This window comes from Bos grunniens, chromosome 13 (assembly GCF_055505025.1).
Source record: "Bos grunniens cultivar Pamir isolate PY7600 chromosome 13, Bosgru_T2T1.0, whole genome shotgun sequence".
Taxonomy (NCBI): Eukaryota; Metazoa; Chordata; class Mammalia; order Artiodactyla; family Bovidae; genus Bos; species Bos grunniens.
Window position 1 is genome coordinate 66,858,971 of NC_141177.1, and position 23,173 is coordinate 66,882,143.

A 23,173-nucleotide genomic window follows, 5' to 3' on the forward strand; every position below is an offset into this window, starting at 1 on the left:
GGGTCTCTGGGCAGCAGGCGAAACTGGGTACCTGGGTAGGGTGCATGCAGGGGCCCAGGTTGAGGAAGGGGGTGCCGAGAGGGGAAGAGGGGGCCCACAGGTGCCCTCATGCCTGCAAAGGGTGGAATCGGGGAGTGTCTGTGTGTGTGTGGGAAGTATTGCTCACCAACCTTTGTGGCTGCTCAGGATTTTGATTCAGATTAGAACCAGAAAACGCTCAAACTAAAAGGGCCCTGAGATAGCATCTTTCTGACCCTCCCTCATTTTGAGGCCCCTGAGGACTGAATGACTTGTTCAGAGTTTCGCAGTGAACTGGAAGCAAAGCCATTTCAGAATGATGACCCACACATTTCCAGTCCTCCGTCTACATGCTTCCCTTCCCGCCACAGTTCCCTGCAGGTCATCCTCCACCCTCTTCCTTCTTGAGGTGGGCGTGTTTGGCAAACATCTGAGCTTTCCATCAGGAGCCAGGAAGGAGCAGTATTGCCTTCCCATGGATCTAGAGCTCTGGAGTCTGACATTATTTTCAGAACAACGGACCCCAACATCTGCACCTGTGCTTCTGAGAACAGGCATCTATTTTCTCCTCATTAGGTGAGGTTCTCAGTGTTCATTACAGCAGAGTGTCCATTAAAAAAAAAATACCACAGTAGCCTCAAAATGGTCATGATCATTTCACGGCACTCCTGTCAGACCATCAACCTGCTTTTATTATTGCCTTAAGGTAACTGGTGCGTCCCAAGCCCTTGGCCCCCTGCAGTATTTCGTTTTCCTCATCAGACTTTTCAAAGGTCTGCTATTCATATGCATGTGTAGGTTACTCTTCCTGTAGGTCATTATGGTACAAAAAAATGCAAAAAAAAAAAAAAAAAAGCAAGCAATTCATCAGAGTGGCTGCACCATAGGATAGTTTGAAGCTGGGGACGCTAACTTTACCTGATTGTGCCTTCATTTTAGTCATTTTTTTAGGTTTTGACCCCCAGCACATAATTAACCTGGCTTTCTCCGCAGATTCTTTTCCTAGCCCAAGATCAGACAGACCAACACAGTTTCCCCCCTCATGTCGCCTCCCTCGCTGAGCAGGGGGTAGGAGCATCCTAGTTATGGATAAGCCAACACTTTCGATGTCTTCTTTACTCTTTTGAAATGAAACCCTACATAAACAATCCACCCCCTACAGAAGTCCTCATTTCCTCCAGTTTGATGGTCTGCCATTTGGTCTTGGCAAGTTATTTCACTTTTAATTAAGTTTATTTCCTTGTTTCGTCTTATTCAAGACTGGTCTGATTTAGAAATGGAAGGTGCTGGACATTATTTTTTATGTTAAATATTTTATTTCCTTATTTGGCTGTGTCAGGCCTTAGCTGTGGCACGCGGATCTTCACTGTGTCGCGCGGGGCCCAGGCTTAGTTGCCCTGAGGCGTGTGGGATCTTAGTTCCCCCAGCAGGTGTCAAACCCATGTCTCCTGCATTGCAAGGCAGATACTTAGCCACTGGACTGCCAGGGAAGCCCCACCGGACTTTATTTTAGATAGAGTGCCAGAAGAATTTCCAGTTGCACAATGAGTTAGGGTAGCAACTAAGAATCACAAGAAACACATCTTGTATCACAGAATCCCACCATGGAGAAGGAAATGGCAACCCACTCCAGTATTCTTGCCCAGAGAATCCTTTGGACCGAGGATTCTGGTGGGCACAAAGAGTCAGACATGACTGAGTGACTAAGCACCACATTCTGAAGCCACATATTTGTCAGGGAATAGAAATATGATTGGAAAAAAAAACAGTAGGGTAATAACATCTACAGAAATTGGGTGGTGGACTTCTGGTGGGAAAACTCTGGAAACAAGGCATAGACAGCCCCTCCCCGCCATGCACTGGTAATGGGTAATTTGGTGGCATGGATTTTTATTGTTGCGCTCCACAATTTTTTACAAAAACACATGGGATGGAAACATTTGAAATACGTTTATAACAGCCAAGATTCTGACATTGACTTCCTCCTCCACTGTGAAACGTGTTGGCCGATTCTTTGTTCCGTGTTGCCATTTTGATGTGGTCTGTCTCTAGGGGGATGGTGGGGTACCCTCTGAGTGGCCTAGTAAGGTGGTTTTGGAGGAGAATGGTAAGCTGATTCAAAACAGGATTAGTAATCACAGGACTGCTGGTTCTGTGCTCATTTAAAAAACAGCTGCATTATCTACTTTTACATGGTTTGTTAGATTCTGAATTTTTACAATTTTTACTGGAATATATTTGCTTTACGATGTGTTAGTTTCTGCTCTATAGAAAAGTGAATCGGTTATAAGACATATACATAAATGCCCTCTCTGTTGGGTTTCCTTCCCATTTAGGTCACCACAGGGCACTGAATAGAGAGAGTTACCTGTGCTGTACAATAGGTTCTCGTTTGTTACCTATATTATATATAGTATTAATAGTGTATATGTGTTAATCCCAATCTTCCAATCCATCCCACCCCTTACCCTTACCCCCATACTTTACTTCTCCACATCTGTGTGTCTGTTTACAGTTTGCAAATAGGTTCATCTGTATCATTTTTCTTGATTCCATATATATGCATTGACATACAGTATTTGATTTTCTCTGACTGACTTTGTATGATAGTCTCTAGGTCCATTCACATCTCTACAAATAACCCAATTTTGTTCCTTTTCATGGCTGAGTAATGTTCCATTGTGCATATGTACCACATCTTCTTTATCCATTCCTCTGTTGATGGACATTTAGGTTGCTTCCTAGATTCTGAATTTTAATGGTAGAAGAAAGGAAACTTACAGGACTTTATTGCCAAGTGGGTATCATTTCTCTATCCCATTTACCACATTCAGGATTGAGGTTCAAAATATCTAAACACCCTGACAGCATGGGCACTGGCCAGTCAGAATGGATGCAGTCTTCAAACAGCCCTGGTAAACTTACGACTGAACACTACCCCATACTGGGTAATGCACTCCTCTCTGCCGTAGATGAGCTTGGGTGCAAAGCCTGCAAAAGACACATGAGAAAGGGTGACTGTCTTTAGTTAGACTCGGATGCTGCCTGGAGCCGTCTGTGGGTATGCAATCAGGTAAAAGTGAACAATGGCAAAACTAGCTTTAAGAGAACAATTAGCGGTGTTATTGGCCAGGTTTGCCCCTGGAGAGCTGGTTCTGACGTTGGTTGTGTCATTGAGTTGCTTGTTTTAGTGGGAGTAGGGGGTGTTCCCTCCTCCCTCTTGCCCTGTTCTTAGACATTTTCAAAGTAGCCTGGAACATGTTTGGAGACCAGGACATGTTCCCCCAGCCCCCACATTTCAAAGGGTAGCAGATGGTTCCCCTGGGACTGGCAGACACCTGGGCAGCACCTCTTCACACTGCTCAGAACTCGAGTGGTGCGTCTACAAGGAAGGTCAGGAGACTAGGCCCATTTACACAGCACAGACGGAGGTGTTCACACAGCCAAGTCACAACCCAGGCCGTTTGGCTTCTCGAAGGAAGTATTTGATGTTATAACCCTATGCTCTTTCTTGCAAGACCTTCCACCAGCAGTCTCCTGACAAGTGTTTTAGATATCTGGAACATTGTTTTCTTTTTTCAGAATTTTATTTTATTGATATATAGTTGATTTACAATGTGTCAGTTACTTCTGTACAGAAAAGTGATTCAATTATACACACACACACACACATATATATGTATATATATACACACACATACACAGTATTTTTCATATTCTTTTCCATTATGGTTCATTACAGGATACTGAATACAGTTCACTATGGTATACAGTAGGACCTTGTTTACTCATTCTATATAGAAGAGTTTGCATCTCCTAGCCCCTACCTCCCTATGCACCCATCTCCTATTCCCCTCTGCCTTGACAACCACCAGTTTATTCTCTACGTGGACTTCTTTTTCTTAATTCCAGTTATTGCAGGAACCAAAGAACCATGATGGCTACCTTGTTGAAACTTTGGAGCAAGTGTCGATCATGAGTGTGTTTTTCTGGCCCCTCTGACTCTGAAAACATTGAAAGGGATAAGCCAACATATAGGTCAAGGAGTTGAATTCTGAAAAAAGTATAAATGCTTTAATAGAGAGAAACTTCTCATCTCTTGCTAGACTCAAGCTCAAAAGAAATAAAGTGACTCTGAGTTGGATGTCTTTTTAAACCAGAAGGGGATGGCTAAGCAGTCTCTGACAGCTTGGTGAACAAGACATCTGTGTGTGTGCTAAGCTGTGTTCGACTCTTTGCGACCTCATGGACTGTAGCCCACCAGGTTCCTCTGTCCGTGGAATTCTCCAGGCAAGCATGCTGCAGTGGGTTGTCATTGCCTTCTACAGGGGGTCTTCCTGGGATCAAACCTGCATCTCCTGTGTCTCCTGCATGGCAGGCGGATTCTTTACCCTGAGCCATCGGTGAACAGGGCACATGTGTCTACCTTTTCTTGCTAAGTAAGTACCGAGGGTCAAGAGTTCTGGGTAACTCCCTGAGGGCAGTGAGGATGGTTCTGCTGTGTGCTGTGACGGTAGGATCTGCTGAGGAGGTGAGTCATAGGTTCATGATAGAAATGTTGATAGTGTAACATGCAGGCAGAGGGGAAAAGCCCCCATGAGCAAAGAATCAGTTCAGTTCAGTTCAGTCACTCAGTCGTGTCCGACTCTTTGCGATCCCATGAATCGCAGCACGCCAGGCCTCCCTGTCCATCACCAACTCCAGGAGTTCACCCAGACTCACGTCCATCGAGTCAGTGATGCCATCCAGCCATCTCATCCTCTGTTGTCCCCTTCTCCTCCTGCCCCCAATCCCTCCCAGCATCAGAGTCTTTTCCAATGAGTCAACTCTTGGCATGAGGTGGCCAAAGTACTGGAGTTTCAGCTTTAGCATCAGTCCTTCCAATGAACACCCAGGGCTGATCTCCTTTAGGATGGACTGGTTGGATCTCCTTGCAGTCCAAGGGACTCTCAAGAGTCTTCTCCAACACCACAGTTCAAAAGCATCAATTCTTCGGCGCTCAGCTGTCTTCACAGTCCAACTCTCACATCCATACATGACCACTGGAAAAACCATAGCCTTGACTAGACAGACCTTTGTTGGCAAAATAATATCTCTGCTTTTTAATATGCTATCTAGATTGGTCATAACTTTCCTTCCAAGGAGTAAGCGTCTTTTAATTTCATGGCTGCAGTCACCATCTGCAGTGATTTTGGAGCCCAGAAAAATAAAGTCTGACACTGTTTCTCCATCTATATCCCATGAAGTGATGGGACCAGATGCCATGATCTTCATTTTCTGAATGTTGAGCTTTAAGCCAACTTTTTCACTCTCTTCTTTCACTTTCATCAAGAGGCTTTTTAGTTCCTCTTCACTTTCTGCCATATGAGTAGTGTCATCTGCATATCTGAGATTATTGATATTTCTCCCGGCAATCTTGATTCCAGCTTGTGCTTCTTCCAGCCCAGCGTTTCTCATGATGTACTCTGCATAGAAGTTAAATAAGCAGGGTGACAATATACAGCCTTGACGTACTCCTTTTCCTATTTGGAACCAGTCTGCTGTTCCATGTCCAGTTCTAACTGTTGCTTCCTGACCTGCGTACAGGTTTCTCAAGAGGCAGGTCAGGTGGTCTGGTATTCCCATCTCTTTCAGAATTTTCCACAGTTGATTGTGATCCACACAGTCAAAGGCTTTGGCATAGTCAATAAAGCAGAAATAGATGTTTTTCTGGAACTCTCTTGCTTTTTCCATGATCCAGCAGATGTTGGCAATTTGATCTCTGGTTCCTCTGCCTTTTCAAAACCCAGCTTGAACATCTGGAAGTTCATGGTTCACGTATTGCTAAAGCCTGGCTTGGAGAATTTTGAGCATTACTTTACTAGTGAGATGAATGCAATTGTGCAGTAGTTTGAGCATTCTTTGGCATTGCCTTTCTTTAGGATTGGAATGAAAACTGACCTTTTCCAGTCCTGTGGCCAGTGCTGAGTTTTCCAAGTTTGCTGGCATATTGAGTGCAGCACTTTACATCCATAAAAAATGACTCAACCTTTTTAGCCCTGATGCCTCTTGGACCCGCTGGTACAAAGAGTTTAAGAGACACACACGTGCCTTCATTCATTAAATAAAACTTGCTGACACAAAAGCACGTGTGTTGTTGTTCAGTCACCGAGTTGTGTCTGACTCTCTGCAACCCCATGGACTGAAGCACGCCAGTCCTCCCTGTCCCTCACCATCTCCTGGACTTTGCCCAAGTTCATGTTCATTGAATCAGTGATGCCATCCAACCATCTCATCCTCTGTGACCCTCTATCTTCATCCAAATTACCAAGAAGGGTAGTACTAAAGAATGTTCCAACTGCTGGCAATTTGCATTCATTTCCCATGAAGCATGCGTGCATAAGTAAGTAAGTGTTAGTCTCTCAGTCATGCCTGACTCCTTGCGACCCCATGGACTGCAGCTCACCAGGCTCCTCTGTCCATTAGATTCTCTAGGCAAGGATACTGGAGTGGGTTGCCATTTGCTTCTCCAGGGGATCTTCCCAACCCAGGGATAGAACCCAGGTCTCCTGCACTGCAGGCAGATTCTTTACCAACTAAGCTACAAGGGAAGCCCATATAAGGCTAGTTTAATATATAGAGATTACTTACCTCATTGTAATTATATGTTGAGGTTGTTTTTTTAAGTAAAAAATTCTCCAGCTTTATTGAGGTATAATTGACAAATACTGTGTGCCTTCTGGGTGTACAATTTGATGTTCTGGTACGCATGTACCTTGTGGGATGGTCACCAGTTGAGCTGATTAACTTACCGTTTTCTCACATACTTACCTCTTTTTTGTGGTGAGAACACTAATGATGTCCTGCCTTAGCAAATTTCAGGTGTTCTGTGTGGTACTGTTACCTATAGTCATGTGGCTATACATTAGATTTCCACAGTATATTCGTCTTGCATGACTGCAGCTCTGTACCCCTTGACCTGTATCTCCCCATTTCCCCTCCCCCAACCCCTGGCAACCCTGCTACTCTCTGCTTCTATGAGTTTTGAATGTTTTAGATTCCACATATAAGTGAGGCCATAGAGTATTTCTCTTTGGCTTACTTCACTTTGTATCATATCCCCCCGCTTCAGCCATGTTATTGCAAATGGCAGGACTTCCTTTTTTAGGGTTGACTAATATTCCCTTATATATGTACACCATACTTTTCTTTATCTACGTCAGGCGTTTAGGTTGCTTCCACATCTAGGCCATCGTCAACAATGCTGCAGTGAATGATGGAGTTCAAATATCTCTTCAAGATACTGATTTTGTTTCCTTTGGGTATATACCCAGAAGTGGAACTGCTGGATAATATTCTATTTAGTTCTGTTTTTAATTTTTTGAGGAGCCTCCATACTGTTGTCCAGAGAGGCTAACCCAATTTACATTCCCACCACAGTATATAAGGGTCCCCTTTCTTCCACATCCTTGCTGACACATACTTCTTTTCATTTTGATGATGGCCATTCTGACAGGTGAGGTGATAGCTCTTTGAGGTTTTGGTTTGCATTTCCTTGATGATAAATGATGTTGAGCATCTTTTCATGGACCTGTTGGTCAATTGTGTGCCTTCTTTTGGGAAATGTCTATTTAGATATTTTGCCTACTTTAACTTGTTTTTGGCTATTGAGTTGTATGTTGTTCATTGTTGTTCAGTTGCTCTCATGTCCGACTCTCTGTGACCCCATGGACTGCAGCACGCCAGGCTTCCCTGTGCATCACCAACTCCTGGAGCTTGCTCAAACTCATGTCCATTGAGTCAGTGATGCCATCCAACCATCTCATCCTCTGTCATCCCCTTCTCCTCCTGCCTTCAATCTTTGCCAGCTTCAGAGTCTTTTCCAATGAATCAGTTCTTTATATCAGGTAGCCAAAGTATTGGAGCTTCAGCTTCAGCATCAGTCCTTGCAATGAATATTCAGGATTGATTTCCTTTAGGATTGACTGGTTTGATCTTGCAGTCCAAGGGACTCTCAAGGGTCTTTGTTGTATGAGTTCCTTATGTAGAGTGTTTTGGATATTAACCACTATCCACCCCTGCAGTGGTGGGGTGGGCTTCTGGGCCCCAAAACAGAAGTTTTGGCTGCAGAGATCCTCTTAGTACTGAACTGCACCAGTCTGAGGAGGGGAGACACAGTTAAACACCTTCTGTAGCTTTCTATGTGGCCATCCCCAGTTTTCCCCTCCACTGGCTTTTTACAACTTCAGTGACAACCCACTCCAGTGTTTTTTTCCTGGAGAATCCCATGGACAGAGGAATGTGGCTACAGTCCACACTACAGTCCATAGGGTTGCAAAGAGACATGACTGACGCAACTTAGCACATACACACGGCTTGTTATGGCTTCTTAATTGTACCCTGGAACTCTCCAGAGCTCTTTTCCTCAATGAGTAGTTGTTAGATTCTTGTTTTTGAGGTACAAGGGCTGAGACCTCTTGGTACTCCATCTTACTGATATTTTCCAACTTAGATAATATGATCTTACACATGGAAGAATCTGAATGGGTCTTCGTTGCAGAAAATTCACTTCCAGGTTGGCAGAAAACTCTCTTATTTTAATTTAAAAATTTAAAATGCATGCTTCTAGTGGCTCTGCTTTGAGGATTTTGTCGTGCTTTGTTGGCATAATTTCAGTGTCTCCAGTTTGCCTGTGGAATGACCTTCAAATTCTTTATCCAAATGTTTGTAGCATCTGGACATTTGACTCTCATGTACTTTTCTGGACAGTGACACTAACATCTCTATTTATCCATCCATTCATCCATTGAACCTATTAATATCTATCAATATATTGATATATTTATATCAATAGCTGAGGTATAGATAGATGATAGATAGATGTGATGGGTGGATGAATGGATGGATACCCTCATGCTCATGATCAACTTGAAAATTTCCAGTGACTCTCACTAGGAAGCATGCACTGACTCCCCACCCTGTGCAGGAGCATCTCCCAGTCTCATAATGGACAATGAGCTCCATTTTATGGGCAAGAAAACCTCATCCAGGAAGTTAAGTAAGGCTGTGAAGTTTATCATGGCAGAGCTGGGGCTTGAACTCAGGTCTCTCTGGTTCCCAATCCCGCCTGTTCTCCACAGCTCTTCACGCTCCCAGCACGTCTCAGCTGACACATGGGATCCTAGGAACTGATCTCTTCTCGACAGTCATGTTCACAGCAGGGAGGGTAGCAAGCTCTTAGGACCACATGGAAGTAGTTATTGCATGGAGAGAGGAAGGCTGGACTGGTGGTAATCCCGAAGCCCTCATGGCTGCAGCTGGGATCTCTGCTCTGAATGCCAACAGAGACTCTCTCCTTGATGATCCTGTACTCAGCCTCCCTGAAATCTTTTTCAAGTAAGCATAACTTTGGGGCTTCTGTATTTGTTTCTGCATCATCCAATTTTAGCAAGAATCTTGTGACATCAGTTTAACCAGAACCCCCACTCTTGACATGTGATCCCTTATCCCCCAGATGAGGTCTGCTTACCTGGCCTGCCTTCCGCAAGAGTCCTGCTAGGTCAGATCAGCCAGAAGCCCCGCTTCCCCCTGCTGTTTCCTCTTAGTAATTTTCCACCCACTGCCCTGCCCCCCTGCTTCTTGTCTGTAGACCCTCACTTTCCCAGGCACCTCCCCCATGCTGGCCCCTAAGCCCATCGCAATGGTCCCCCTCGAATACACAGCCTTCCTGTGCATTCACAAGTGTCTCTGGGTCTTTTCTCTGACAATATTGACAGGTTTATAAACCACAGTGTGGATGTTTCACCGGCAGGAAGAAACAGCTGCCAAGTCACACATCGAGAGCCGGACAGAGGCCTCTTCCTGTGTGTGTGGAAAAACCACGAGCTCTGCAGTCAGAGAGGATATTGGAGGCCAGAGAGGGAAGAAGCAGGAGAGAGAAACGAGGTGATGAGAGAAACACACAGGCAAGAGTCAGAACGTGACAAGAAGCTGAACGATGGTGGAGGTGCTGCTGCAGGAGAAGGGATGTAAGGATCTGGCCTGGGTGGGGAGGGTCCTGTCTGTATCAGAGACAGGGTAGCCTGAACCTCACCATTGCCCTCTCCCAGCACACCCACTGCTGGCTTCCCTGAACGGAGCATCCATTTCCTGCGGCTGCTGTCATAAGTGACCATAGGCTGGTTGACTTGAAAACGACCCAGATGAACTCTCCCTCAGTTTAGGAGGGGCCTGTGTGTGTGCTCAGTCGCTCAGTCATACCTGACTCCTGCATCTGCTGCATTGGCAGAAAGATTCTTTACCACTGCACCATCTGGGAAGCCCTCTCTTGGTTTTGGAGGCCAGAAGGTCAGCCAGGGTGTTGGCAGGCCACGCTCCCCCCATAGGCTCTAGAGAGGGCTCCGTCCTGGCCTCTCCCAACTTCTCGCAGCCCCGGGTGTTCCTGGGCCTGTGGCTGCCTCACTCTTGTCTCTGCCTCCAGTCGCCTCTTCTCCCTGCATTTCTTATAAGGACACCCGATGTGGCTTTCTAGTCCAGCCCTACACAATCTAGGATGCTCTCATCTTGAGATCTTTAACTTAAAGACATCTGCCAAGACCCCTTTTCCAGATAAGGTCATGCTGGCAGGTACTGGGGGACATATCTTTTGAGGGATCACGATTCACACACTGTGCCATACATTCCTTACTCACCTTGCCTGACAGCTCTTTTTGAGCCTGAATATACAAAAGAAATATGGGAAGTGAGACTGGGTTTACAGTCTAGAAACAGAGGCAAAGCAGATGTTTGCAGAGCTTGATGGAAAATGGTGGGTGTGTTGGAGATGTGGAGAGAAATACAGTAGAATGGAAGCTTAAAGGGGCAAGAGATACACCAGCTTGGCTTGGGGGCCAGCAAGGAAAAGGAGGCTCCTCATAGCAGACCTGATATGTGAGTGGATTTTGAGAGACAGGAGGACATGAACTTGTGGGACAGGGACATCTGGGCAGAAAAACTAGCCTCAGGGAGGCCCAGAGGCAGGAAGCAGGGGGTTCACAGGCAGTGCTAAGAACTATCTGGAGTGATGGGAGCACAGATGAGTGGATGGCCGAGGCAAGACGGGATGGTAGAGAGGGTGTCTGGGGACAGGATAGGGTGCCTTGAATGGGATTCAGCCAGGGAAGCCTGCACAACATTATGAATATAAGGGCATGGTATAAAAACCTTGATTTCTGAAGACAGTACTTTTATATTTCATAAAGAGTAAAAATTATTTTTTCATAAACAGTAAAAATTATTTTAAGCTATTTGAGATGCAGTAGAGGCAGAAAGAGGCCTTTCTGGAGCTTCCTTTAACTGACTAAACGCAGACACTTCAGAGAAGTGAGAACCACCATAGATTCCTTCTTGGGTGTGTGTCTGATCCCAGGAGTGAGACGAAGAGTAAACCTACCTCTGCAAACTCTCTTGTCTCCTGAAACCTATTTGCTCTTTCCATTGGAGACTTTTCCTTTTCCTCCCTTTCCTCTGGCAAGTTAGCTATTTAAGCCCCAAATCATAACCACTGTTTTGAGTGCCTCATCACGGAGCTCTCCCACATGCACGCACATTACATGTGTAGATAAAAGTATGCTTCTCTTGCTCATTGGGCTTTTGTCAACTTAATTCACAGGCCCTTGGGCACAGAACGTAAGAGGATAGAGGAAAAGTTATTCCCACCCTACAGTTTATATATCGTACGTGTGAATTAAAATGTAGACAGAGACTTAAGATGGGAACACTGGTTCATAGACTATTAAATAATCCAGGCACGATTAGCAGGGGAGAAAGGAGAGATAAGTATGTATTTGGAGAGACTGCAGAGGCAGATTCAAAAGGATTTTGTAGAAGGAAGAGAAGGAGGGAGGTTAGAAAGGGAGAGCAGATAGCTGACAAGAACTCTGTGGCTCTGAGCCTGGATGACCAGGTCCATGATGGTGCTGTTATTAGAATTAGGAAGTAAGAGATAGAAAGATCTTAAGAAAACAGGACATGTTAATGGAACCTGCGTGAAGCCTGGCAGAGAGCCTAAACTGGAGATGAGGATTGAGATGATTGTGTTGAGGATCCTTAAAGGCATGGGGTAAGAGAAAACTATGTTAAAAAAAAAAATGTGAGGTGGGGAGGGGCCTCAGAGGTGATTTGGGGAAGAAGGAGGGAGTGAGGCCAGCTAGGGGTGGGGAGTTAATCAAAGGTAGAGGTGGTGAAAGAGGAAAGGTCAGAACATCCTTGGGGCTGGAGATCAAACAGAGCATCTTTCTTTGTATCAAAAGTTGCAGAGAGGTGGCGAGCACATTCTATAAGAACCGGAAAGAAGGCTGTCATTGGAGGAAGCAGAGTCAGGAGAGAGGTTAGGAGGCAGAGCTGAATTCGGGGGTTGGAGATCATTCCTTCAAAGAATCTTACTGGAGGGAAGAGCATCCCAGGTGCTGAGAACAGGAAGTGCAAAGGCCCTGAGGTACAACTGCGTCCGGCGTGACGGGGAGACCACGATGACAAGTCACTGGAGCAAAGCTGAGAGTGGGAAACTAAAGACCTGATCCCACAGGTCCCGGGAAGACTGTAGGGAATTTGGAATAAAGTATGTTGGAAAGTGAGTGGAAAAAGAAATCTTGTAGGAAAGAGAAAGAGAAATATAACACCAATAACTTCAGGGTTATCTGAGCCTCTCTCCTGGTTGAGGATTTTGAATGATTCTCAAAATTTAAAACATCACCTCAATGCTAGCTATATTTTGATGATAACCTAAACAGAACCAAGTTGGGGGTAAGGGGGATGAGTAGGGAATTAAACTATGAAGAGGCATCTTTCTCTTTTATTCCATTTTTATGTATCCACTCTTTGTCATGAAGTCACAACATTTTATCAAAATATACAAACAGCACAGATACTTTAAACATGAATAGTTAGAATTCTTATTAAATAAGATCATTGTGAATAGCATGCATGGGTGTTTATCCTGAAAGATGTCTTTCTCAAGAGACTTATGAGTCATCAAAACATCCGTAACAGTATCAGAAAGGAATGGGATTTCTTTTCCCTAGAAGAATTACACATTTCATTTTTTTTTCTCCTGTTCTAATGTGAGGATGATAATGAGAAACTGCCACTGATACTGAAATCAACTGAGAATGGATGGGTGGAAAAGTTTTATTGGCAGGAGTAAAACGATGCTATGACTAAATCTTCATTGGATTCTAATTTCTACGTTGACAAGATAACAAGAGTAGGGGTCGAGTCAACCTTCCATATCAATGACACCAACACTCCCCATCTTCCTTTCTCCCATGAATTTCCTTGCTAATCAGAATGAGTGGATTTGTAAATCTCAAGTTATAAGCTATGTTTATTATGAAGAGTTCCTGTAAGAACCTAGTCAGGGCTTCCCCCACCCCTTCCCCCTTACACTTGCACAGGTATGAACAGAATGAAATGGGTTAGTGGTGACTTGTCTGTGGCTGAATGGAATCCAGTGCTACACCAGGCAATGTGCTGTCTTCGGTCTTGAGAGGTTCAGACTATGCTCCTTGAGTCAACACATAGGTCATGGACCAGTAGTTGGTGCCCATGTGAAGAGTCATAACTCAGAGCAGAGTTCAGTTTTCAGATCTTTCACAGCATGGAGACCCATCTTCAAGTAAATAGCTACAGTGAGTAAGGAACTAACTTCAAGACTGGCCATGGTCATCAGTGAAGCAGAGCTAGTTTCTGCTACAGACAAAGCTGCTGAGGAGCTCCAAGGGGCTCAGCCTCTATGGTTGAGTGTTTCTTTTCTTTTCCAAGTTGAAAAGGAACCCAAGGAGTGTCCGCTTGAACCAGTTCACGGAGGGAAGAGGACAAATCCTCTGGAGAGGCGAGGTCAGGATATCAGTTTCTCCATCCCTGGGTTCATGAAGGAAAAGTTCCGGAACATGTTCTGGTCCATGCTGTTGATCAGCGCCCTGTCTGCGAAGGACAGCCGGGGCTTCTCATTCAGGAATTCCTTGTCGAAATTGCTGCAGTCATATGGTGATTTCTGGATCAGAGTTTAAGTGGTGGGGAGAAAAAGAGAAGATGATCAGCCACTGAACTCATTATCTTTGTTTTCACCATCAAGGCTATAATCTGCAAATGAAAAAGGTGACATCTGCAAATAAAGTAACACTTACAGATGATCATACGGGAGTTTTATTGACCATCTCTCAGACCCCGGATCATCAGTGTTATCAACAGCATAATAAATACATATAGAGGGATTCTATGACTTGCACATTCAAATAAGTGTACGTGAAGCAGGATTGGCAACCTTTGGGAAAATGGTCAGCCCCAATCTGACCTCTGATCTTTTAACTTACAGGTGACCCTGGGTGGAGGAGTAGTGGGAGGTAGGGGTGGGGGTTGGGAGTGGAGGAGGGGAGGAGTTTTGCAGAGTATATATTCCTGTTCTGTCAACATCCTTCACTACTGTTCATTCCCCTTACCCACAGGCATCTTATTTTTTTTAAGTCATTTTATTTAATTTTTTATTAAAAATTTTATTGCTGGATAACTGATTTACAATGTGTTAGTTTCAAGTGTACAGCAAAGTGAATCAGTTATATATATATATATATACATAAATACATAAAATACTACTCTTTTTTTAGATTCCTCATAAGGACCTACTGTGTATAGCACAGGGAACTCTACTCTTTAATGGCCTGAATGGGAAAAGAATCCCATGCTAATGTTATTATTAAACATCTTGGGCTGTCTTCCATAGACAAGACAGATTAGGGTGACCTCCCTTCATGCCACCCGATCTATTGGTGCCCATGACCAAAAACAGACCTATTCACAAATACGGTTCAGTATGGTGTACACTTCCACTTTCTAAGATTAAAAGCAACCATTATGCAATGTCACCCTCATACAAGCATGACTAAGAGTCAGCCCTTCCCACCCTTAAGGGGCCTCCAGAGCTGCTGAGGCCAACGGTTCTTTGGTCTTTGCCTACAGAAAGCTGCTTAGACTGCAGGTCAGGGAAATGCCTTCCTATGGGAGGAATCTGGAATCATCCCACAAGGAAAGAGTAGATCAAAGGTCCAATTTATTTGTGCAGAAAATATCAAGTCCATCATAGTCTCTCATGGAAGTCGAGACAAACGACATTGCCCCGATGAGCTGGAACAAGGCAGAAATTACTCTCTAAATTATTAACCTGTGTATTAGAAATGGTGCTGTTACAAATAAGAAGACTGCTATGGGCCAGCCCTGTAGGACCCTCAGAACATCCCCAGAGCTTAGGAAAATGTTGAGAATAACTAACGCTTCCTGGCCTGGGGACACACTGCCCTGACTGGCCATCCACCACCACAGGTAACAACGGAAGACGTTTTCTAGAGTGAATGCACTGCTTTGAAATCCACAAGCCTGTGCCACCTGGTGCAAAGACGGTTCATATTCACCCAGGTCGCTGCTATCTCATTCTCAGAATCACCAGGAATGGGGTAGAGCTGGCACTTTGCTTTACTCCTAAAAAGCCCACCACTTTGCTTTACTCTTAAAAAAAAAAAGTTGTGATATATATATGGATCCCAATCTCCCAGTCTACCCCACTCTCCCCACCCCCTTGGAATCTATATGTTTGCTCTCTACAAATACATGGGCCTGTGTTTCTGCTTGTAAAGAGGTTCATCTGTACATTGTTATAAATTCCACATATTTGTGTTAATATACAATGTTTTTCTGGCTTCACTCTGTATGACAGTCTCTAGTTCCATCCATGTCTCCGCAAATGACACAATTTCGCTCCTTTTTATGGCTGAGTAATATTCCATTGTATACATGTACTACTGGGGAGTTTGTGTTTAACAGCGACAGAGTTTCAGTTGAGGAAGGTGGAAAACTCAGGCGGGTGGATGATGGTGAGCGTTCCACAACCTTGTGAATGTCCTTAGTGCTACTGAACAGTGAAATGTTAAAATAGTATGTGTTGTATTATGTGACTTTTACCATGATAAAAAAAATTTTTTTTAATTGTGGTAAAATGTACATAACATGAAAGTGACCATCCTAACCCTTTTTAAGTGTTCAGGTGCATTCATATGCTCCGTCACCATGACTACCATCTACCTTCAGAACATTTTTTTATCTCAACTTTGCCTCATTTTACAGTGACCCAGGAAGTTCTGCCCTTGCTCAGGGAGGTTGGTGACTCTTGCCAGTGGGAATTTAGAGACCTGTCTTGAAAAACATCTACCAGTTACCATCAGGGTCTGTAGTTACATGACCAGATGATATATGTCAGGGAAAATTTCACAAATATCACAGAACACATGGCTCCAAAATTCCTGTTAAAGGAGGCAGGGTTTACGCTCAGGTGTGGGTCACACAGACTTGACCCTGAAAGCTTGAATGCATCCATGCACAGCTCGCATCTCAGGGTTACCTGTCCACACACACATTCGGTGTAAGGCCTGTATACTCAGTGATCCATTCTTCATGCAGCTACATTTGACACAGTAAATGAGTTACATCCCCCTCCCCAGCCCCATAGCCTGCTTATGGTTAAAGAAGATTTTCTTCCAAGAACAGCACCCCAGAGGGTGGGTGAGAAGCCAGGGTCCATGCAGCCTGGGTGTGACGTGAGGATGGTACTGGCAGGACCTCAGGGTCCCGGGGGCCCCTTACCACTTTAGGCCTGAATGGCGGGTCGATCTCCTTCCTTTCCAGCTCTTCCCAATTGATCTCCCGAAACAAGGGGTGCTGACGGATGTCTCCCCTCACCCCCAGCCGCTTCTCAGGCTCTCTTACGAAGAGCTGAAAGGGAGCAGAAGGGGAGCAGTTACTTCTCATGGGATGAACTAGGCTCCTCAGATGCAGGGAGCCCAGTCCGCATGGCTTGACTCCACTAGGAGAGGGGTTTGGCTCTTGCCACCTGATTTCAGAGCCTTCTTTTTCTACAACTGTCTTAAACTATCGACTCCAGTCAAACTAGTGGCAACCGGTCTACTGAATATTCCAGAGTCTGAGCTTTGCTCTAGAAATGCTATTTTTTGAATTATCTAGACCTCGATCGAAATCAGCTTTGCCCTGTGTTATTCATGAGGCCGCCAGCAAGTTACAGAAGCTCTGAGTTGGGTCATCAGTAAGGTGAGTGAATCCTCCTTACAGGACTGTTTTGTGGGTTACAATAACAACACACACACACACACACGCACACATGCAGGTGTGTGCTAATTCCTGGTCTGCAAAACACACCAGCAGAGGGTAAGTGACCGGCGTGTTTCTTGCTTGGTTGACTGCCATCAACTGAGTTTGATTTCTGACAAAGCTTTCTTAGACTCACAGTCATGCTCTAAGGAAAAGCTTAGCCTCGTGTTGTTATAATTAAATGCTTCAGGGAATCAGATTAGCAGTGTAACAGCTGCCTGAGGCCAAGTGTGCACACACTAGTTTTCTGTTCATTCCCCCAGTAACATGGGGCGTTTGTTCCAAGAGGATCATGAGAAAGAGTTTTATGAGCCTAACAGATATATCTGTGAAAGGTAAAAAAAAAAAAAAAAAAATTTAGAAGATAAAAGGTATAATGAGAAGGTAATATGATCTCCAGCTTCAGGACTCCAAATCCTTTCTAGTTTTGCACAGAGTAAATTATCATCTTCTCTGCCCTGCAGCTGATCCTCCCTACCCTGGTCCTGAAGATGCCCGTTGACCTCGTGGGAAGTCATCATCTCTGCCACAGGGGAGGCTGCACCAAAGGAATAAATGTTTACAGAGAAAGATTTGATTTCGTCCATAAAAGCTGTCACAAGCGTGGTTTACATTTGTAGGAAAAAGCACATCTCTTTCATAAATGGCCAGGACGCAGCTGGAGTTTGTTTAAACGTATTCGACTGTCTGGGCAAGAAAGCAGTGTGGGCGGCCCCCTCCCCTGACCCCCAGGCTTGGCATCTGCCCCTGGAATCTCCCCTCCAACCTCAGCCCCTCCTCAGACGGCTCTTTCTACTAAAGGGAGAGGTATTTCTGTCTGGGGTCATTAGTGTTTCATCATTTTCCAGACAAACGGACAGGACATCCTGGATAAATAAATGAGTAAGAAAGGGGAGTGTCTCTGACCACCGTCAACTGGACAGCCATGTTCCAGCGGTAATTCCTTAAACCTTAAAGAAGACATTTCACACAACTTTTAAAGCTTACTTTTCATTTAGTTATTACAAAACATTGGCTGTATTCCCCACGTTGTATAATATATCCTTCTAGCCCATCTGGCACCTAAGAGTTTGCGCCTCCCCTCCCACCCCTGTGCCACCCCACCCTCCTCCCCGCTGGCAGCCACCAGCTCTCTGTATCGGTGGGTCTGCTGCTTTTTTGCTATATTCACTAGTTTGCTGTACTTTTAAGATTCCACATATAAGTGATATAGTATTTACTTTTCTGTGAAAGTGTTAGTTGCTCAGACCTGTCCAACTCTTTGTGACAAGGTCTGACTTATTTTCACTTAGCATAATGCCCTCTGAGTCCATTCATGTTGTTGCAAATGACAAAATTTCATTCTTCCGTATGGCTAAACAGTATTATATCGGATGTGTATGTGTGTGTGTACATATGTGCATATATATATATATACACATACATATATATACATATATAAAAATCTTCTTGACTCATTTGTCATTGATGAAGTCTCAGGTGTTGCTCCCATGTCTTTGTTATTATAAATATTTTTAGTTTGTTGAGGAACCTCCATGCTGTTTTCCATAATGGCTGCACCAATTTACGTTCCCTCCAACAATGTAGGAGAATTTCCTCTTCTCTACTTCCTTGCCAACGTTTCTTATTTGTTGTCTTTTTGCAATAGACATTCTGACAGGTGTGAGGTGACATCTCACTGTGGTTGATTTGTGTTTCCTTGATGATTAGTGATGTCGAGCATCTTTTCATGTGCCTCTTGACCATCCTCATTTCTTCTTTGGAAAAGGTCTTCTGCCCATTTTTGTTTTGTTATTTTTTATTTTTTTCTTTTTTAAAATATAAATTTATTTTAATTGGAGGCTAATTACTTTATAATATTGTATTGGTTTTGCCATACATCAACATGAATCCGCCACTGTATACATGTGTTCCCCTCCTGAACCCCCCTCCCACCTCCCTCCCCATACCATCCCTCTGGGTCATCCCAGTGCACCAGCCCTGAGTGTCCTGTATCCTGCATCGAACCTGGACTGGTGATTCATTTCACATATGATATTATACATGTTTCAATGCCATTCTCCCAAATCATCCCACCCTCTCCCTCTCCCACAGAGTCCAAAAGACTGTTCTATACATCTGTGTCTCTTTTGCTGTCTCACATTCAGGGTTATCGTTACCATCTTTCTAAATTCCACATATATGCATTAATATACTATATTGGTGTTTTTCTTTCTGGCTTACTTCACTCTGTATAATAGGCTCCAGTTTCATCCACCTCATTAGAACTGATTCAAATGTATTCTTTTTAATGGCTGAGTAATATGGTACTGGCACAAAGACAGGAATACAGATCAATGGAACAAAATAGAAAGCCCAGAGATAAATTCTGCCCATTTTTAAATTGGGTTGTTTTTCTTTTGATGTTGACTTGTGTGAGTTGTTTACATATGCTGGCTATTAATCCCTATTGATCATCCCGTCTGCAAACATTTCCTCTCACTCACTGGTCTGTCTTTCGTTTTGTCCATGGCCCCCTTTTCCAGCTGTAATTCTTGCTGGGGCACAGCCTCTCCTGACGTGCATTTGTTCAGTGCACTACACGCACCCACGCCCTTGCAGGACTAAAGAGGATGCAGCCCGGAGCAGACACCACTGCCGCTACAGATGCCAGTGAGTACTCTGTCCAACTTTTTCAGAGGATCCATTACTTCTGGGTCTCACAACATTAGGTATAACTCCCTAGAGGGAGTTTCTCTCAAAATGATTCATTAGTATACCTTTGATTTTTACAGAAAAGGGAGCTCAAGGATGTGAGGGCTGTTGGATTAAAATTATAGAGCAAAAGAGACGCAGAGATGAAACTAGAGGCCAGTCTTACAATTAGCACATTGCAAAATTTTTATCAGACCAGCTCCTAGAACCTGGGAGATCTTCCCGCGGAGCAAGGACATGGACATTTTACTTACTCACAGGAGAAAGAATAAGCACAGATTCCTCCACGTGGATTTAAAACCTCTTTCAACAACTGGTTCTTTTTCTTCCCCTTCTTTATCCTTAATTGTCTTTGTTTCTGCTCTATTCACCAAAAAAATTCACTTTCTACATTCACAGCAAATCTTTTCCCTGCCACTGAAACTCTGCAGGTGACTTTTTTTAAAAGCGGAGGAGGGTATTTGCTAGAATTTAGCTTTGGATTTAGTTTTGTTCTTAAACTTTTTATTTTGAAATAATTATAGGGTCTCAGTCTGCTGTAACAAAATGCCCCAGACTGGGAGGCTTAAATAGCAGACGTTTGTTTCTCGTGGTTCTGAGGGTGGGAAGTCCAGGATCAAGGTGCTGACATGGTCAGTTTCTGGTAAGACCTCTCGTCCTGGCCCGGAGGCGGCCGTCTTCTTGCCATGGGCTCACGAGGCCTTTTCTTGGCGCACGTGTTTGGAGGGAGCGATCTCTTTTCTCTCCCTCTTTTTGTAAGGACACTAATCGCACCTTGAGGACCCCACCCTCATGACCCTATCTAAACCTAATTGCCCCTCAAAGGCCTCACCACCTATAACATCACGTTGTGAGTTCGAGGACTTAAACATGCGAGGTTCTGGGAGCACGCAGACATTCAGATCATACATGTAGATTCACAGGAAGTTGCGAAGAGAGTAGAGGGGGTCCTGCGCACCTTTCGCCTGGTCTCCCCTAGCGCGTCCATCGTAATATGACGACAGCACAGGAGGCCGACACGCACACGGTGTATGCGCCTCGTCCTGTGTATCACATGTGGAGGTCTGGGTGGCCAGGAAGACAAACAGGACCCAGGACTGTCATGTCACCACAAAGATCTCCCGTGGGGTTCCCCTTGATGGTCACTCCCCTGCCGCCACGACCCCTAACCCCTGGGAGCCACTAATCTGATTTACAACTCACAATGTTGTCCTTTCAAGAATGTTACAGATGTGGGCTCACACAGTACGTGACCTATAGAGACTGACTTTTTCTTCTTTGCACTTTAATGTCCTTTGGTTCCCTGGTGACTCAATAGTTCTGTCCTTTTAATTGCTGAGTAATTAAAAGATGGAAACTTGGCATTAGAAAGTAAAAGGCCTATGCCCTTGCTCTCCCAGGTTCTGGGAGCTGAGCTGATAAAATTAGTTTCCATCTTGCACTTTTCACCGCATCTTTTCTCCTCCAACAGGAAGCAATCCTTTCCTCCTCCTCAGGCTTCCTCTCCTTGGAAACCACCCCGCCCCCAGTGTCTTTCTGTGGACTTACTCCCGTCATCTCCACCTGGTCAGGGTTACACCCTCACTGCGTCCTTGCCGGGCCGTCTCCTCTGCTGAGCTGGGAGGAGCTGGGTTTGGAGGCACAGGTGTTCAGCTTTATGGAAAAGGTAGCTGCAAGGTCAGCTTCAGACCTTCCAAGCCTTTTCTTCGCTTTCTTTTTCTAGTGAGTTCTTACAGTCTAGGCCTTTGGAGGGCAGCCTTCATGCTGTGGATTGAACCGTGTCCCTTCAAAATCCGTGTATTGAATCCCTAGCCCCTAGTGTGAGTTAACTGGGAGTAAGGAGATGCTTAAGGTTAATGAGGTCATGACGGTGGAGCTGAGTCCTTATAAGAGGAGGTCTCAGAGTTGTCATTGCAAGAACACAGTGCCTGCCAGCAGGAGGGTTCTCACCAGAAACCCACCCTGTCAGGCCCAGACCTTGGATTCCCAAGCCTTCAGAAATGTAAGTAAGTAAATTTCTGTTGTTTAATTCGCCCAGTCTACGGTGTTTTGTTTCAGCAGCTGGAACCAACTAACATACCTCAATTAAGTCCTTCCAAGAGCCAGGGTGTAAAATAAATGTAACAACTGTCATAGTGCCTGAAGCTGCCATTATGGAAAAGCAAAATTGTTTACATTCCAATCCTTGTAACTAATTTTTACTGTTGTCATCTTTTTTTTAATTGGTTAATTTTGAAATTAGCTTTCATTTTATAGATGTGTTGTTCAGTCATTAAAAGTGAACTTAATTGGTCATTTGGGGAGTTTTCTAAGTTTACTGCCTGTTTGGATCCATCAGAAAGTGCAAGCTGAGGGTGTACTGGTTCAGATTTTTAAATACCATCAACCTTGGGCTGGGGCTCCTCTGGGGGCTTTGTCAGCACTTCAGATTCAAGACCTTGATTCCTCAGGGAGAACTCCACAGCCGCCTCTACGTATGAAACACCCTAAACAAGCTGACAGTCGGATGAGAGGCTGAAGTGTATTGCTCAGTTTAAATTTAATTCTGAGCAGTTCTTCATGAGAAAAAAGGAGACTGGTGGAAAAAAAGATAGGCCAGATAATCTTCTAAGTTTGGATTTAAAACCACTGATAACATCTGATGTTGAAAGATCCTATTCTCGTCCCCTTTTCATTATAAGAAGAGCAGAGCTAAAAATTATTTTCCTAAATGACTTTTTATTTTAGCTAGCTGATACGAGTTGTCAGAAATCAAAACCCTGTTTTGTTCAAAACACCTGTATTTGCAGTTCTTTTTAGATCTGCTGGCTCTTGGTTAATACTCGTGGGTCTTTTTGATCCACATAGTTGCTGGAACAGCTCAGTAAATGTAGGTGCTTATCATGATATGTAATTAGCATGTTGTATGAGCATGAGTTTCTTTTTTATTTTTTACAACTTACTACAATCACCCTGTAATGGTATTTTGCATCTTCAAAAGACGAGAACTTAAAGTTTAATTCTGTAGTGATGGCTTTCCAGTACATCGCGTGTCTCTGTAATGGACTGACTCCCTGGGCGCTCCTGGTTCATGGTTAGTGATTCTTGGGGTCTGTAGCACTGGGTTCTGGTTCTTTTTTTTTTTTTCTTAAGTAATTTCCTTTCTTATTTTTGTTTATTTTTGGCTGTGCTGGGTCTTCACTGTGCAGGCTTTTCTCTGGCGACAGTGAGTGCGGGTGCTCTCTGGCTGTGCTGTGGTGGCTTCTCTTGTTGCGGCCATGGGCTCACAGGCTCAGGAGCTGTGCTGCATGAG

At 44.3% G+C, this 23,173-nt stretch overlaps 1 protein-coding gene and 1 long non-coding RNA gene across 6 annotated transcripts in view; one reads left to right on the forward strand and one right to left on the reverse strand.

The window, feature by feature from the left end:
- LOC147361164 (uncharacterized) overlaps nucleotides 1–23,173 on the forward strand; it is a 71,448-nt gene that overhangs the window by 11,527 nt on the left and 36,748 nt on the right. The window contains exons 2-4 of one of the 2 annotated variants that reach the window (XR_015139848.1): nucleotides 9,138–17,127; nucleotides 17,652–18,123; nucleotides 19,713–19,839. This is a non-coding gene — a long non-coding RNA (uncharacterized LOC147361164). Of the gene's footprint in view, nucleotides 1–9,137; nucleotides 17,128–17,651; nucleotides 18,124–19,712; nucleotides 19,840–19,895; nucleotides 21,884–23,173 lie in introns of those variants that run through there. The other variant, XR_015139849.1, reaches the window with a different exon arrangement.
- Nucleotides 13,343–23,173, reverse strand: part of PRKCQ (protein kinase C theta) — a 158,040-nt gene continuing 148,209 nt past the window's right edge. For all 4 annotated transcript variants that reach the window (XM_086334799.1, XM_086334796.1, XM_086334798.1 and 1 more), the window contains exons 17-18: nucleotides 16,666–16,794; nucleotides 13,343–14,029 (exon numbers count right to left, since the gene is read on the reverse strand). In XM_086334799.1, coding sequence (XP_086190925.1) covers nucleotides 13,874–14,029; nucleotides 16,666–16,794 — 285 coding nt within the window. In that variant the 3' untranslated portion in view covers nucleotides 13,343–13,873. The remainder of the gene's footprint in view (nucleotides 14,030–16,665; nucleotides 16,795–23,173) is intronic.